The sequence below is a fragment of the Lagenorhynchus albirostris genome, chromosome 2 (genome assembly GCF_949774975.1).
Source record: "Lagenorhynchus albirostris chromosome 2, mLagAlb1.1, whole genome shotgun sequence".
Classification (NCBI taxonomy): domain Eukaryota; kingdom Metazoa; phylum Chordata; class Mammalia; order Artiodactyla; family Delphinidae; genus Lagenorhynchus; species Lagenorhynchus albirostris.
The window spans coordinates 176775887-176793837 of NC_083096.1; the positions used below are offsets into that span (position 1 = coordinate 176775887).

The 17951-nt window shown below is 41.0% G+C and overlaps 1 protein-coding gene across 3 annotated transcripts in view; it reads right to left on the minus strand.

Annotated features, from left to right (window-relative positions):
• VPS13D (vacuolar protein sorting 13 homolog D) overlaps positions 1–17951 on the minus strand; it is a 244991-nt gene that overhangs the window by 175594 nt on the left and 51446 nt on the right. For all 3 annotated transcript variants that reach the window (XM_060141400.1, XM_060141399.1, XM_060141398.1), the window contains exons 25-29: positions 16606–16788; positions 10779–11001; positions 8012–8222; positions 1848–2019; positions 1552–1664 (exon numbers count right to left, since the gene is read on the minus strand). In XM_060141400.1, the coding sequence (XP_059997383.1) occupies positions 1552–1664; positions 1848–2019; positions 8012–8222; positions 10779–11001; positions 16606–16788 (902 nt within the window). The remainder of the gene's footprint in view (positions 1–1551; positions 1665–1847; positions 2020–8011; positions 8223–10778; positions 11002–16605; positions 16789–17951) is intronic.

A 17951-nucleotide genomic window follows, 5' to 3' on the forward strand; every position in this document is an offset into this window, starting at 1 on the left:
CATCTGTCAACTCCTAGCCTGCGTGGAAGATTCTCTCTCCAGAATCGGCTGAATTTTTACATAAGACCACTAAAGTTTACTGGGAACTGCCACAACAAATACTTTTCATACAGAGAAATAATGCAGCTGATGCAACAACAGAAAATGCATCTGGAACTGCCACTGTTTTAATAACAGAGAAAGCTGCAATGGGCAATCCATACAGAATTACTCCACATTGGAAAAAAAGCTAAGGGCATAACCAGTCATCAGAAAAAACTGCTGGCTCACAAGATAATCAATCTGGGACCCCAGCTCCACCATACCATGTTCTGATCAGCTGAATTAGATACGGGCCTGAATGAATTTTTAAGGGAAATACAAAATAGAAGATAGAGTGCTTCCATGGAAAAATTACTAGACTTGAAGTCCTGTTTTCAAATACTGAACCACTTTTCCAGCCATATGATTGACCTTACACTAGTCAAAAACTCTATCTGGAAAACAGGAGTAATATCTGCTCAACTTTCCATGGCTGTCAAGAGATGAAAATGAAAAGATTATCAAGTGTGAAAATACAATGCACTCTTGAGGGTTTTATACCAGTAATCGCAAATTCCTGGCCTACACTAACCAAGAAAATGACATAAATTAGTGAACTGCTGGGTAAGCACATGCCTTATCTAAAGGCTGCCCAAGTTGTTACTCAGTTTCCAGATGCTTCCAATTGAGAACACGGGCCCAGTACTGCCAAAGCTTCTAATTTTTCAAAAGCTGAAATCCAGACTTTTTATGTGCAATTCCCCAGTTTTCAAATGTTGGCCAGTTAGGCAGTCATCACTGCTGCTCCAGATAGCTCTGGGGCTCCCCCATGCAGACACACAGCAAAACTACCTCCTGACTCTTTTGCGCTCCTGTGGGACCACGTTCTAGCCCCACGGGGTTTACCAGGGATTCCACTGCCATTCAAGACCACTCCAGGGCTATTGCTTTTCTTGCTGGCACAGCAAACTGCTGTCAGTCAGAGTAGCTAGAGTGAGCAGAGCAGCCCAAGACCCATAACGGACATGAAACACGAGGAGAAAAAAACATCGTCACTGTTCTAAGTCACTGGTATTTTGGAGTGCCTTTACTACAGCCTAACCTCAACTATCTTGACTGATAGAGACTGATGAATTTAAACTTTTAAAAAGCACTGCGGGGCTTCCCTGGTGCCGCAGTGGTTGAGAGTCTGCCTGCCGATGCAGGGGACACAGGTTCGTGTCCCGGTCCGGGAAGATCCCACATGCCGCGGAGCGGCTGGGCCCATGAGCCATGGCCACTGAGCCTGCGCGTCTGGAGCCTGTGCTCCACAACGGGAGAGGCCACAGCGGTGGGAGGCCCCTGTACCGCCCAAAAAAAAAAAAAAAAAAAAAAAAAAAGCACTGCGCAGACCAACAAAAAGCATCTTGCGGGCAGACCACATTTAGCTGTGAACCACCACTCTGCGACCTCTGTTCTACGTCAGAGGACAATGTGTGTGTTATTTGTATTACCATTACTAACAGTAAAACACTATAATTAAAGCCATACCTGGCTAAGGACCCAGCACCTTCTTTTCCTTTTGGATCTTTCAGCTCCAGACTTACATTTACCATATCAATGAGGAAGCTCATGCACGTGTACACTTCTCCGCTCAGAACAGTCTGGAAGAGGAAAATGCTGATCAATTCATAGTCGATGCCAATCTAAAAATGGGGTCGATGTCATGAAGCCTAATTCACTCGTGGTTCCATCTTCTTTCCCCAGGTAACTTCGAGGAACAGATACCCAGGATGACCATCAGCTGAGACCACGAGAGTTACGGAGGAACCTAACATCATACTCACATGAATGCTTGGGTCCTGTAAATCATAAGGCCGCAGGAATTCCTCTATGGGCTCTCCAAGGTTGTTCTCCAATAAACCCCGGATCAGCCTGTATTTGTACAAATCCAGAGAGCAGTGGACTGAGGAGAGATTGCCATGGATAGATATATCTGGCACAGTATGACTTATTTCTCTATGGAAAAAGAAAAAAGGTCACTTTCACAAACAAATCACTAAGTTAATGTTGACATAGCTCACACCCAAATATAAGTGCTAACATATACCCACCTACATTATCAACCAATTAATTTACAACTTCCAATGACAAAAATTTCATGTGGGTCCACACGAAGCAAGTTAGTATAACGTGAGTGTCATGCGTCAGCTACAAAAGGCCACTTTTCTCCCAAAATATACATTTAGAAAGTCCCCAATCTGAGTTAACTAAGTAATCTATTAATAAAGAAAAATCTCATGAGACTCAGAAATAGCTTAAACATTATAGCTGGGAAAGCAATAAAAAAAAAAAAGATGACAAAACAGAAGGGAAACACACTCACAGGTACAAAGAACAGAGGGGTGGGGGCTGGGGCAAACACAGGTGAAGGGGGTAAAGTGGTACAAACCTCCAGCTATAAAATAAACAAGTCATGGGGATATACGATATAGCAGGGGTCTCCAACCCCCCCGGGCCACAGACTGGTACCGGTCCACGGCCTGTTAGGAACCGGGCCACACAGCAGGAGGTGAGCGGTGGGTGAGCGAGTGAAGCTTCATCTGCATTTACAGCCACTCCCCATCGCTCGCATTACCACCTGAGCTCCAGCTCCTGTCACATCAGCTGCGACACTAGATTCTCACAGGAGCGTGAACCCTACTGTGAACTGTGCACACGAGGGATCTAGGTTGCGCACTCCTTGTGAGAATCTAAAATGGACAACCTGGAAGAAAGGGACAAATTTTTAGAAAGGCATAACCTTCCAAGACTGAACCAGGAAGAAATAGAAAATATGAACAGACCAATCACAAGGAATGAAATTGAAACTGTGATTAAAAATCTTCCAACAAACCAAAGCCCAGGACCAGATGGCTTCACAGGCGAATTCTGTCAAACATTTAGAGAAGAGCTAACACCCATCCTTCTCAAACTCTTCCAAAAAATTGCAGAGGAAGGAACACTCCCAAACTCATTCTATGAGGCCACCATCACCCTGATACCAAAACAAGACAAAGATACTACAAAAAAAGAAAATTACAGACCAATATCACTGATGAATATAGATGCAAAAATCCTCAACAAAATACTAGCAAAGAGAATCCAACAACACATTAAAAGGATCATACACCATGATCAAGTGGGATTTACCCCAGGGATGCAAGGATTCTTCAATATACGCAAATCAATCAATGTGATACACCATATTAACAAATTGAAGAAGAAAAACCATATGATCATCTCAATAGATGCAGAAAAAGCTTTTGACAAAATTCAACACCCATTTATGATAAAAACTCTCCAGAAAGTGAGCACAGAGAGAACCTACCTCAACATAATAAAGGCCATATACAACAAACCCACAGCAAACATCATTCTCAATGGTGAAAAACTGGAAGCATTTCCTCTAAGATCAGGAACAAGACAAGGATGTCCACTCTTGCCACTATTGTTCAACATAGTTTCAAAGAAGAAAAAGAAATAGGAAAAGAACAAGTAAAACTGTCACTGTTTGCAGATGACCGGATACTTTTACACAGAGAATCCTAAAGATGCCACCAGAAAACTACCAGAGCTAATCAATGAATTTGGTAAAGTTGCAGGATACAAAATTAATGAACAGAAATCTCTTGCATTCCTATACACTAATGATGAAAAATCTGAAAGAGAAATTAAGGAAACACTCCCATTTACCACTGCAACAAAAAGAATAAAATACCTAGGAATAAACCAACCTAACAAGACAAAAGACCTGTATGCAGAAAACTGTAAGACACTAATGAAAGAAATTAAGGATGATACAAACAGATGGAGAGATATACCATGTTCTTGGATTGGAAGAATCAATATTATGAAAATGACTATACTACCCAAAGCAATCTACAGATTCAATGCAATCCCTATCAAATTACCAATGGCATTTTTTACAGATCTAGAACCAAAAAATCTTAAAATTTGTATGGAGACAAAAGACCCCAAATAGCCAAAGCAGTCTTGAGGGGAAAAAACGGAGCTGGAGGAATCAGACTCCCTGACTTCAGACTATACTACAGAGCTACAGTAATCAAGACAGTATGGTACTGGCACAAAAACAGAAAGATAGATCAATGGAACAGGACAGAAAGCCCAGAGATAAACCCACGCACCTATGGTCAACTAATCTATGACAAAGAAGGCAAGGATATACAATGGAGAAAAGACAGTCTCTTCAATAAGTGGTGCTGGGAAAACTGGACAGCTACATGTAAAAGAATGAAATTAGAACACTCCCTAACACCATACACAAAAATAAACTCAAAATGGAGTTTATAGAGACCTAAATGTAAGACTGGACACTATAAAACTCTTAGAGGAAAACATAGGAAGAACACTCTGACATAAATCACAGCAAGATCTTTCTTGATCCACCTCCTAGAGTAATGGAAATAAAAACAACAATAAACAAATGGGACCTAATGAAACTTAAAAGCTTTTGCACAGCAAAGGAAACAAGAAGAAAAGACAACCCTCAGAATGGGAGAAAATATCTGCCAACAAATCAATGAACAAAGGATTAATCTCCAAAATATATAAACAGTTCATGCAGCTCAATATTAAAAAAACAAACAACCCAATCAAAAAATGGGCAGAAGACCTAAATAGACATTTCTCCAAAGAAGACATACAGATGGCCAAAAAGCACATGGAAAGATGCTCAACATCACCAATTATTAGAGAAATGCAAATCAAAACTACAATGAGGGATCACCTCACACCAGTTAGAATGGGCATCATCAAAATCTACAAACAACAAATGCTGGAGAGGGTGTGGAGAAAAGGGAACTCTCTTGCACTGTTGGTGGGGATGTGAATTGATACAGCCACTATGGAGAACAGTATGGAGGTTCCGTAAAAAACTAAAAATAGAATTACCATATGACCCAGCAATCCCACTACTGGGCATATACCCAGAGAAAACCATAATTCAAAAAGAGTCATGTACCCCAATGTTCACTGCAGCACTATTTACAATAGCCAGGTCATGGAAGCAACCTAAATGCCCATCAACAGACGAATGGATAAAGAAGATGTGGCACATATATACAATGGAATATTACTCAGCCATAAAAAGGAACGAAATTGGGTCATTTGTAGAGACATGGAGGGATCTAGAGACTGTCATACAGAGTGAAGTAAGTCAGAAAGAGAAAAACAAATATCGTATATTAATGCATATATGTGGAACCTAGAAAAATTGTACAGACGAACCTGTTTGCAGGGCATAAATTGAGACACAGATGTAGAGAACAAACGTATGGACACCAACGGGGGAAAGTGGTAGGGGGGGAGGTGTGATGAACTGGGAGATTGGGATTGATATGTATACACTGATATGTATAAAACGGATAACTAATAAGGACCTGCTGTATAAAAAAATAAATAAAATAAAATTCAAAAAAAAGAATCTAATGCCTGATGACCTGAGGTAGAGCTGAGGCAGTGATGCTAGCACTGGGGAGCAGCTGCAAACACAGATTATCATTAGCAGAGAAGTCTGACTGCACAGAGACCATAATAAATCAATTGCTTGCAGACTCATATCAAAACCCTACCAGTGAGTGGCAACTGAAAACAAGCTTAGGGCTCACGCTGATTCTGCATTATGGTGAGTTGTATAATTATTTCATTATGTATTAATATGTAATAATAATAAAGTGCACAATAAATGTAATACACTTGAATCATCCCAAAACCGCCCCCTACCCAGGTCTGTGGAAAAAGTGTCTTCCACGAAACTGGTCCCTGGTGCCAAAAAGGTTGGGGACCGCTGCTATACAGCATGAGGAATACGGTCAATAACACTATAATAACTTTGTATGGAAACAGACTGTTACTATGTTCATAGTGGTGATCATTTCATAATGTGTGCAAATGTCTGATCACTATGTAGTATAGCTGAAATTAACATAATATTGTACAACTATATTTTGATGAAAAAGAAAAGGTGACAAGCTCTTTATTCATTTAGTGATAACTAAAGGCAGAACCAGTGTTTCATAATGAGCCCAGATGGGACATTAGGATAAAACCTGAATCAGTCACTCATTTCAGCTGAGATGGGCAGGAGTGAAGTTGAAAATGCCTGGGTGGGGGGAAGATACCTCATCCCAACACTGAAGAGCTTTTTCTCTACCCTCCTAGAGGTGAAGTGGGCATCGCAGATCCTGCAGACACTATGCTGAGTATATAAAGTAGAGGGTTAGGATTTGAAGTGGAAGAGGAATACAAAAAACTACTTTGTCTATGGAGAAAAACCTACATATAAGGTGAAAAAAGACTAGTCACGCAATCAACAAAGAAAAGCTGGAAAGGATTACCAAGAACCTCTGAGTTCCCGTGTCTGTGCTGTGAGAAGCTGATAGAATACCTTGTGTTCAGTCATCACCTTCTATCTGGGCTAACAGGGTATAATTATCTGCACATAAACACTGATGGAAGTGGGTAAACTTTAGATAAACAGAGTAGTAAAGCACATTTTTTTTTGGAAAGCTTTACTTGAAAAGAAAACAAAGTGTTTGATTTCTAAATAGTGAAGCTCCTCTTAAGACTTCTAAGCCAGTAAAATAAAATACAGCCCATGCCAACCATAACTGAAAGCCAGCCAGGGAGCACTTGAATAACAAGTAAGAATGAAACACAAAAATCTCAGTGAGAGCGGCTAAACTGTATCATTAATCCAGAGAGAAACCAAACAGTGATATTAAATGACTTGCCCAAGCCCAAGAACTGCAAAGAGAGTAGCCAAAGAGGGATTAAAATGACACCCTGGAAAAGTAGTGACACTGCTTTTCAAAATGCTACAAATGAAAATCTCTTTCGTTACTTTACAGCCATGCCTCATCTTTCCCTGAAGTTAAGATGCAAATGTTGCTGCTTTCTCCAAAATTAGTGCTCCAAACTGAAAGGCATCATACACTGTAACCAGCAGTCCCAGTCCAGGTACAGGGGCCAGGCAAGCATAAGCGCCACCAGAGGACCTTTTTTTTTTTCTTTTTTTTTTTCTTTGCGGTACATGGGCCTCTCACTGCTGTGGCGTCTCCCGTTGCGGAGAACAAGCTCCGGACGCGCAGGCTCAGCGGCCATGGCTCACGGGTCCAGCCGCTCCGCGGCATGTGGGATCTTCCCGGACCGGGGCACGAATCCGTGTCCCCTGCATCAGCAGGTGGACTCTCAACCACTGCGCCACCAAGGAAGCCCGAGGACCTTTTTAATACACACCTGAGGCTAGGCCCTGAGAGTCAGGTTCTGCTGGTCTCAGGTGGGGTCGGGAATGTTTCTTTTCAGTAAGTTTCCCAGCCAGATGTGGAACTAATGACAACTGAAGCCATGCTCTAAACTACAGATATTAAGCATCCTGTGTTTTGAAGCCAATTAAAAGGTAAATTAGAGTCAGTTCATCAGTCTTTATGTAGTACTTTCAGAAGGCTTAATAGAGTGAAATGGGCAAAATAGCATCTAAACAATTATTCTCATTAAATGGAGCTCCAGGGTAAACAGCAATAGCAGGTCCAGAATCTATTGTATTTGAAACATAGAATCCAATGTCACTTCTTCCAAATACCTTCCCTGCCATCACTACCTCCCTACTCCCGTCAAAATCCATGCTAAATTCATGTCCCTTCCTCTTTGTTTCCAAGGCACCTACTACAATCCTACAACACAGTTTATAACACTGAATCAAACACTAAGTTAGAATCATATACTTACCTTCCTATATCCCTCAACAAAACGTAAGCTCCATGACGGCAGAAGTTTTTTCTTTCATCACAGGAGCCCTCATGTCTAGCAGATAGTAGGGACTCAATAGATATTTGTTACATAGATGAAAAAATAAGTGAATATCTATGCCCTTCCAAACTTAATAGCATTGATTTCCAAGTTATTACGATTCTACTTACAACAGACAGTTATTTGAATATAAACCACTCACTTGTCCAAGTTCCTTTCCACCTGCAATTTCAATCTACAAGGCTCCGTCAAGAGGCTTCCTCCTGTCTGTCGCACAAAATAGGAGGAGAAGATCAGGTCTCCACTACTGTCTTCCGAGGCCTTAGTATACTCTCGTGGGTGTCTCTCTGCAGCAAAGATGTCCATGTCTTGTAGATCGACAACAATGCAATCTAGCAGGCAGACGTGGTCTTCTACACAGACCCAAGGAAAGAGAGACAATGAAGAAAATGGGACCCAGAAAGGGCTGGACCAGAATAAAACTAAAAAGCCAAAAGAAAGTTCATTTTCTCTTTGGAAAATGTTTAGCACTGCCTGTGTCAGAAAGCTGGGTGACCAGAAGTCTCCACTCTGGCACCAAGACCTCCGTCCACAATGCTCCGCATGTTGCACATCTCCTGCCCACCACCTGCATGCAAGCACATACTGTGCCACGTCCCCTCAGCGTCTCATTGCTGTCCCGAGACACTAACTGAGGCTAAAGGGCTTCTGACGAAAAGTACTTAATATGCTCCCTCCCAAGGAGATCCCACAGGGGTCTCATGTAGAGATAATGTTACCCAAAGGTTTACAAATTTTCCAGCAGCAAAATTCTTTTTTCCAAACAAACATCACATGTAACCATTTCCACCAGCACTGATCTAATCCAAACCACCTCCATTCTTGCCTAGACCACCATAAACTCCCCTCCAATATACCTATACAATTCCAGTCTGCCCTCACAAAACCATTCTGCTCACAAAAATACCTCAGTAATCCTTAAAAAAATAAGTGGGACCAAAACATTCTCTTCCTTTATATACTTTGATGGCTTTGTTTAATGCAAAGTTCTTTCTGTGAAACTCCCCTAAATCCCCATAAAGCCCTGCCTAAGCCCACTGCCTACTTTTCCAACCTCATCTCAAGCCATTCTCTACCTTGCCCATGAAGTCTCGGGCTCACTGGCCTTTGTTTCCCCCACATGCCAGGCTCCTTGCTGTCTGAACAGTCTTACCCACAGCATACCCTCCTCTCGTCTCAACTGGGTCCTGTTCTTTCGCTTTACACCATTCTGTCTCTCCCATAACATTTATCTTAATCTGGCAATATTTAGATTAAGATTATCTTAATCTGTCAATATAAAGCTTATTTAATGGCTTTCTCATATCATTCACATCATGGCAGGAACTATGTCTAATAGCATGTTACTATACAGGAGAACATAGCGTGTTAATATATAGGAGAACAAAACATTGTTAACACCTGGATTAGGCAGGCACTAATTGAATTAGTTCTTGCCTTGTTACTGCATCGATAAATATGTGAAGTAGACAAAAATGGAGCTGGTGTGGCAGAAGGGGAAAAGGGATGGGAACAAAGAAAGGGCTTCAGAGATTTGCTAGGGTTGTCATGGAATCCCACGGATATACAGAAGCAGTTTGAAAACCACTACCTTAACCCAATCTTAATCACATATAGAATTCCAGAAACAAACTGCAAATCAGGAGGAGAAATATTGTCAGGAAAGAGATCTTTCTATAAAACATCCCGAATCACTTCTTATAGGCTTCTAAATATATGTAAAATTGGCCTTATTCCTAATCATCATTGTCACCAGGACAACAGCAACAGAAGACGTGTATTGAGTGGCCCTATGTGTGCACCCAGCCCCACCCCACCCCGTGCTGTATGCATTTGTTATGCATATGTAGACTGGAGACTGGTAGGCAATATCATGTAGGTTAAGACTGCAGGTTCTGGAGTCAGACTACCTAAATTCATAGTCCAACTCTACCATTTACCATCTACATCTACAAAACTATGGTCAAGTTACTTAATCTCTCTAAGCCTCTGCCTCTTCATCTATAAAATGGGGATAAAAATAAAACTCTATATCATGAGGATAAAACGCAAAAATTGATGAAAGAATGTGCCACAACGTCTGGCACGTAGTGAGTGTTCAATACCCAGTCTTTTACTGATGACTACAATAATCTCCTTTAATCAGCAATGTAACCATAAACCACTTTGCTCTCACCTCTGGGACTACAAGGTACTACAAGGAGTTAACCATTCCTTGCATCTATCTAACAAAAGACGTTCAGCAGCCTCCCTCAGCTAGCGTCCCACATTTCTCCAAGTCCAATCATAGTGGACTGATTTTCATCCACTGATTTTTGGGGCTAATCATATTCTGCTTCCCACACTCCTTGGAGCGACACTTCACTTATCCAATCCATCACCCATCCAGAAAACCAAAAGGCCAAAATTAGGCTTGCATCTGGAATGGCTAATTGTCAAATTCTAGAGAAGAGCCCAATAACTGGGCAGTTCATGTCTTTCAAAAACTTCACTCATAGTATTTCTTCTGTTACCTAATTCACACTAATATTTTTTTCAGAGTTCTTTTTTATTTTTCTAGAATTAAATAGTGACTTGCAAGGATGTGTCTAAGGATGCAGGAACTGTTCTAGTTATAGTCACCATCTGGTGGCAACTGTTTTGACATATAAGTCCTAACGGACAATCTAAATCTCTTTATTTACACTGTCTTACCAATTTAACCCTACTCTAGAAGTCGCCCAATGTTAAATCTACATCCTAATGTTCTTAAGCCTTCTAAATCAATATCAAAATCGGATTATCACTAAAGACATGCTACCACTTTGTGGGCATCTGCTTGTACGGGATACATTCCCCCCCCTTAGGTTCCTCCAATGGTCTCATGCATTTGCCCACCTTCATCATGCAGCTCCTCTCTCCTCTTTTACCTGGACTCCTGGAAACCTGACCAACAGAGGGTGTGGCTTGCTGCCCTTGCTGCTTGGTTGAAGTACTTGGCACAAACTCGCTCTTCAGGCTGCCTAGACTCATTCCAACAGGAGGCATCATAAACAGCCCTTCGGAATGGGTCCCTTTCGGGTCCTCCATGCTTGTCATTTTCCTCACACTGTGTTTGGGAGTACCAGTTGGAGATGCTGAAGGCACAGACTCCTGGGAAGAAACAGAAGAAAACTAGAAGGCAGGAATGGGACTGACTGTACCTACTATCCTGGAAGTCCCATCCCAGTCCCTGGACTCTTCAAAGACTCTACACCACTTGGTACCTCCCAAGCCCCCCAGATCCCATAAACAAAAGGGCCACAGGGTCATGATACTTTCTGCCACATGTAATTATCTGCAGAGATATTACATATAATTCAGTACCTGTTGAAAACTATAGCAATTTTGCAGGAACATATTTGATCTTTTGGCTTAAGAGCAAATGTCAGGATACTAATCACTGGTGGTTTAATCTAGGTCAAATACAACAAAAGCAAATCTCTCAGCCATGTGATACATTATTGCTTTGCTGGAGGGGAGGTGCTTATTGTTCTAAGAAAATGCATCTAACAGCAATAGGGAATAAAGCCATTGTAATGTGTTTGTACTTTCCAGAAGTCTCCCCTCCTCTGTTTACATTTCTCATCTAAGTAACTGCAAATGAAAACAAAATGGAAAATATAGGTAAGCCATTCGTATTATGTTTCTGTTCAAGGGCATAGAAATTAAGGGCAAATACACAGTAAAATTAATTCTGTAATTCTACTGAAAATAATATACGCTTTTCTTACATACTTAGTACCTTCAGTTAATTGCTAACGGGGTAAATGTTTTTCACCAGAATGGTTCAATAATTGACGTTTAAACTTCCCATGGTTCCTTCCCCCAAGCCTCAGAGCTACATATCCAAATGGCTTCTGCAGGGTTGGTTTGTTCTCATCTCTCCCCTCTCACCAACAAGCTGGAAGGAGGGGAAGAATTGTTTTCCTTCCAGTACTGCTTTATATGTGTATTCCTGTCAGCATTTGAAAACGAGATAATACTGTTTGCCTTCACAGTTATCTTGAGTAGTAATTACATGTAACAGTGAAAGTTCTTATTTTTTGCAATTCATTTTTGCAAGGCAAATTACTAGGTAAATGCCATTATTTAAGCATTTCGACATTAAAAACCTTCCCTCTTGCTTAGTTTATTTAAACTCTAGAGAGTATTTGTTGCTCTTTCATTTGATTCATCTCTCCATCCTCTCTGAGTGGGTTTAAATAAATCAGTGGCTTGAGGAGATTAACTCAAAGCTTTTGAAAGACTTAGAAATTATGGTTTAAGCACAATCTATGATTGAGAAAAATGAAAGGAAAAACATATGTAAAAAATTCAAACCTGCACTCATTAAGACATGGATTTATGTAAAACAATTCCAAACACAAGGGAGTCATAGAACTCAAAGGCAAATAACCCCTCTGCAAGCTTTGATTTCAGGACTATTTCCTGTCCTTTAACCACTGGAATGCATGCTAGACAAACCTCACACGTGCAAATGCATTAAACGGCAAATGTAAAGCGATTTTTGGAGAAGAAAGTCACTACTCACTTCACACAGGCCTAGATCAGTGGAACCTGACTGTACATGTGGAGAGGTAAGTTTCACAGATAAGTTTATCTGATTACAAATACTTTAACAAGCGACACACTCCAAGCAGCCCTTATGGAATTCTACAGAACCACCACTGGTATGTAACAAGATAAAGTTTTTCTAGGATTTAAGGAAATAAAATAAGGTCATCAAAAAAGTACTACCTAGGGCTTTAAAAAGAAAAAAAAAAAGAAATTGCTTTTAATGATCCTTAACAAAGGCTTCTCTACACAGGAGGGAAGTGATTTGCCAAAGCAGAGGGAAAAGTGATAAGCAGGCTTTCCCAAGTAATGAAATATTTTAAAGAATTGTTTTTTAAAATTTTCTTTTTTAAGCATATGAATGTGAATTGACTGCTGAATCCCATAAGGTTTTTTCGAATAACCAGGAGGCAAAAAAACATATTATACCTTGAAGAAAAAGCAATCCTTGTATGCAATGCCACTGAAAATCAAATCCTCAAAAACAAATACAGGGAAATTTTTTCATTAAAATGCTTCAAACTACGTCCTATTATTTGGCATACTTAACAAAACAGAAACCATTCTGCAAAAATTTCTTGAAATATTTTGGCAATTCTTCTTTAGAAGCTAAATTCAGACTCAGCTCATTAAGCTCATATATAGATATATCTGACATAGAAAATAAGTCTTTATCTTTTCAGGAAGGGGAGAGAAACAAAAATGGTATTATTGAACTTGATCACCCATTCTGGCTCTAACTGATCTCTTCCTAAAGATTTAGGCTTCAAAACAAAGATTTACCACAAACAAATATATTCCAAAGAACTAACTAAAGGCTGAGAAGACAGTTCCCAAGAAGAATTCAGCTCTCCCTTGGGCAGTAAGGGCAGCAGAGTTGGAACAGAGAGGCAGTACCCTGAGGTGTCAGCGGGAACAACATTCATGTGTAAACACCAGCTCTGACACATTTGTTTAATATCTAGTCATGTTAATTATAAACACCTCATAGTAAGGAAAAGTAAATTTTAGAAGCAGTTATAAATCTTTCTTTTTATAAATGGATCTTTCTTTTATTTTCTTTAAGACTTAAGTCAGTAAACAGCAAAATGCTTATTACTCAAATATGAAAAGAGATTTTCATTAAGACCAAGGTTACTAGTTCTCTACTAGGCCTACTGTGAAAGGCCAATGGTGATTTGTTTCATTTTTACTGTCTTAAAAAAAATACGTTAAGTGGAAGCCTATTTCTCGCTCTGGCAAGAAAGCCTACTGTTCCAGCAGGAGGGCTTCTGACCACAAGGTGAACAAGCACGTTCTCAGCCATCAGCTGTCTGAAGATGGGGCGTGACGATGAGCAAACCTGGTGATGCTCTTCCCTCTACGTTGCTAATCACTGCTGTTCTGGTTTCACCATGTGCTCTGATCACTAAATCTGGTTCGGCTAAGCGGCTGTAGTGAGGTGATATAAGGACAACCTGCCCTCTAACCATCATTCAAACACCCCCACTCTGGGTCCTGAGCTCCAGGTTATGACACATGAACACGGTTCCTGTGGTTCTCACTGGCTCGTCTTCACTCTCCTCCTCACTCCACCCATTCCCACTCAAGGAATCAAATATTTTTGGTTCAGGGTGTTTAGGTTAGAAGTAGTGAATAAATGGCTAAGTGAAAAGTGAAACAAATGAAGAAAACTATAGACGTACTAATTTGAAAATAACAACATTATCTGAGTTTAGGTATTACCAACAAATACAGTCTTCCTATTACTTTCTGACCCGAGTTGAGCTCCTTGGCAAAGGCCTGGCAAGACTAGCAGCCTAGTCACTCTCTTCCGTTTTCTTTTCTTCCTACACCTAGAGAGGCGAACAGGACCTTTTCTGTTCAACTTTGTATCTCTTCTGTAATAAACTCTGGAGTTCTTCCATCCTAGTTATTTTAATGAACTCACTGCCACATCCTTTAGAAAATTCAGAAGAGCTACAGCTATTTGGCAAAGGGCCAGTAAGACAGCAATAGCCTTTGCCAGTTTATTTTCCCCTACATAAACCTAATCTTAATACTGGGAGGTATAATCATACCGTGGTTAAGAGCATGGAGTATTGAAAGCAGACACACCAAAGTCTAAGGTCCACACTGTACTCCTCACTAGATTTTTTTTTTTTGCGGTACGCGGGCCTCTCACTGTTGTGGCCTCTCCCGTTGCGGAGCACAGCCTCCGGACGCGCAGGCTCAGCGGTCATGGCTCACGGGCCCAGCCACACCGTGGCATGTGGGATCTTCCCGGACTGGGGCACGAACCCGTGTCGCCTGCATCGCCACCAGGGAAGCCCTCACTAGATGTTTAATCCAAAAGAAATTACTTAACCTATCTAAGTCTCAATTTCTTTTTTTTAATTTATTTATTTTCTTTATTATTATTATTATTATTTTGGCTGTTTGGGGTCTGATCAATGTGAGAAAAGCAGCTTAATCTCGTTTCCATGAAGGGACTCATCTACTCCCCTGAAGGGAACATTATTAGAAGAAACACTTCTGACTCGTCTCTCCATATCTTACTGGTCCCTTCACAAGGGATGCATATCGATCCATCTGTTTAATGGAGATTGTGAACAGCAAATACTACTTGCCCATGTTTTTTCTACTGAGTAGTTCTCTCTAATCCTGTGGCTCTCTGTAGCCTGCAGGTGAAAACTAGGTGCTTATTCATAAAGCGTGCTAGTGCCTACTCAGTTCATCAAAATACCACCTCGGATTGAGAAGTGAGCAAGTAATGATAGCTTGATCTTGGTCCAATACTCCAATCAAGTTTTATCAGCCAAACCAATATTTCAATTCCTGTGGTGATGAAATATGTTTGTTAAAAGCATGGATTCTGGGCTTCCCTGGTGGTGCAGTGGTTGAGAGTCTGCCTGCTGATGCAGGGGACACAGGTTCGTGGCCCAGTCCGGGAAGATCCCACATGCTGTGGAGCGGCTGGGCCCGTGAGCCATGGCCACTGAGCCTGCGCGTCCAGAGCCTGCGCTTCGCAACGGGAGAGGCCACAACAGTGAGAGGCCCGCATATCGCAAAAAAACACATCTAGAGGGACTTCCCTGGTGGTCCAGTGGGTAAGACTCCACACTCCCACTGCAGGGGGCCCAGATTTGAATCCCTGGTCAGGGAACTAGATCCTGCTTGCATGCCGCAACTAAGAAGTCCGCATGCCACAACTAAAGATCCTACATGCCGCAACGAAGATCCCACGTGCCACAACTAAAACCCAGTGGAGCCAAAATAAATAAATAAATATTAAAACACACATACAGGGCTTCCCTGGTGGCGCAGTGGTTGAGAGTCCACCTGACGATGCAGGGGACACGGGTTCGTGCCCCGGTCTGGGAAGATCCCACATGCCACGGAGTGGCTGGGCCCGTGAGCCATGGCCGCTGAGCCTGCGCGTCCGGAGCCTGTGCTCCGCAACGGGAGAGGCCACGACAGTGAGAGGCCCGCATACCGCAAAAACAAACAAACAAACAAACAAAAACACATACACACACACACACACCCCTAGAACATAAGACAGTCTCTAATTCCAGCAAGTTACTGGTCTCCTCAACTGCAAAAGTGGGTGGGACCACCTCCCAGGTCCTATCAGTGTTAAGTCTGTGATTTACTAGGGTTTCCCATTTTCACCATGTATTCTCAATGAGTCCGAGCTTTTCCAAATGTAAAATGAAAGCAGCAATCCTCATCCCAATTACCTCCAAACATGTTATAAGAAATAAGTGCTAACGTACTTTTAAACTGTAAAGCAGCATACTCTATACGATTTAATTATTAAGGTATTTTTATATGGCTTCAGATAAGCCTTGGGCCAAATCATGTCTTCTGAAAAAAGCCACATAGTATAAAAAGTTGATTACTATGAGTTCAGCCTATGAGGAAAGCATTATAAAGATGGTTCTGTTGATTTGTTTGCTAAAATAAGTTACTACATACAGTTAGTAAAAGTTGTAATTTACACTACCTCTATGAAAGGTTAATTGAAATGTTAATAAAATGTCCAAAAAAATATTCTTCAAGCCACATATACTACAAAAGTAACAGTGGTTAGGAATCTTCTTATGGCAGCATCTGAATTTTTCGACTGGCATTCCAATGCCAGGTGAACTGAGAAGGGAATGGGTGCTGACTGCTCACCTTATCTTGTAAGGTAAAGGTCCCAGGAACACCAGCAAAGAGAAACTTGTTCTTGACTTTCAACTTCCCCAAATTCGCTACAATCAGATTATTTGATCTGGAACTTTCTGGGATAAGAAGAACAGGAGCACCAGCCTCAATATCCAGGAGAACCCGTGAACAACGCTGGGCATGATCTCTCACCTGAAAGAAGAAGGAAAATTGGGTAAGAGGTTCAATTAATTCCCTAATTTTATAATCAAATTTCCAAAAGTTTCATGAATTTATAAATCTAAAACAATTAAAATCACACAGAATATATTCTATGAACACCAAGGAGTTAAATTAGAAATCAGTAACAAGAAGATAATGGAAAACCCCCAAACATCTAGAAATTAGACTATACACTTCTAAATAACCCATGGGTCACAGAAGAAATCACAAGAGAAATTTAAAAAATATTTTGACCTTACTGATAAAGAAAACACAGCACATTAAAATTCAGGGTTTCCCTGGTGGCGCAGTGGTTGAGAGTCCGCCTGCCGATGCAGGGGACACGGGTTCATGCCCCGGTCCTGGAAGATCCCACATGCCACGGAGCGGCTGGGCCTGTGAGCCATGGCCGCTGAGCCTGCGCATCCGGAGCCCGTGCTCCGCAACGGGAGAGGCCACAGCAGTGAGAGGCCCGCGTGCGGCCAAAAAAAAAAAAAAAAATTCATGGAATGCACTTAAAAAGGTACTTAAAGAAAAATGTTTAGCATTAAATACTTATTTTATATTAAAGATTTAAAATCAATAAAGCTTCCAGCTTAAGAAGGTAGAAAAGCAAAATAAACCTAAGTAAGGAGAAGGAAGACAATAATAAAGAGCAGAAACCAGTTATTTAGAAAACAGATAAACAACAGAGAAAAATCAATTCAACATTTATAGAACACTCTACCCAACAACCATTTTACATTCTTTTCAAGTGCACACGGCATGCTTGTTAACAGTATGCATGGGCCTAACACAGGCCTCCATAAGTTGATTGAAAGTATAAAACTCTACCTATATTAATCAAGAAAAAATGAAGGAAACAAAAATCACCACTATCAGGGAAGAGTCAGGGACATTGCTAGAGAACTTAATATTAAAAAGATGTGGGAACCTATGAACAAGTTCATGCCAACAAATTGACAATTCAGACAAAGTAGACAGATAACTTAAAAACACAAACTATCTCGAGCTAACATCACATACATCTGTGAAAGACAATGTTTTCCCTCTAAGATAAGGAACAAAGCATGGATACCCACTCTCACCACTTCTATTCAACATTGTAGTGGAAGTCCTAGTCCACACAAAAAGGTATACAGGTTGGAAAGGAA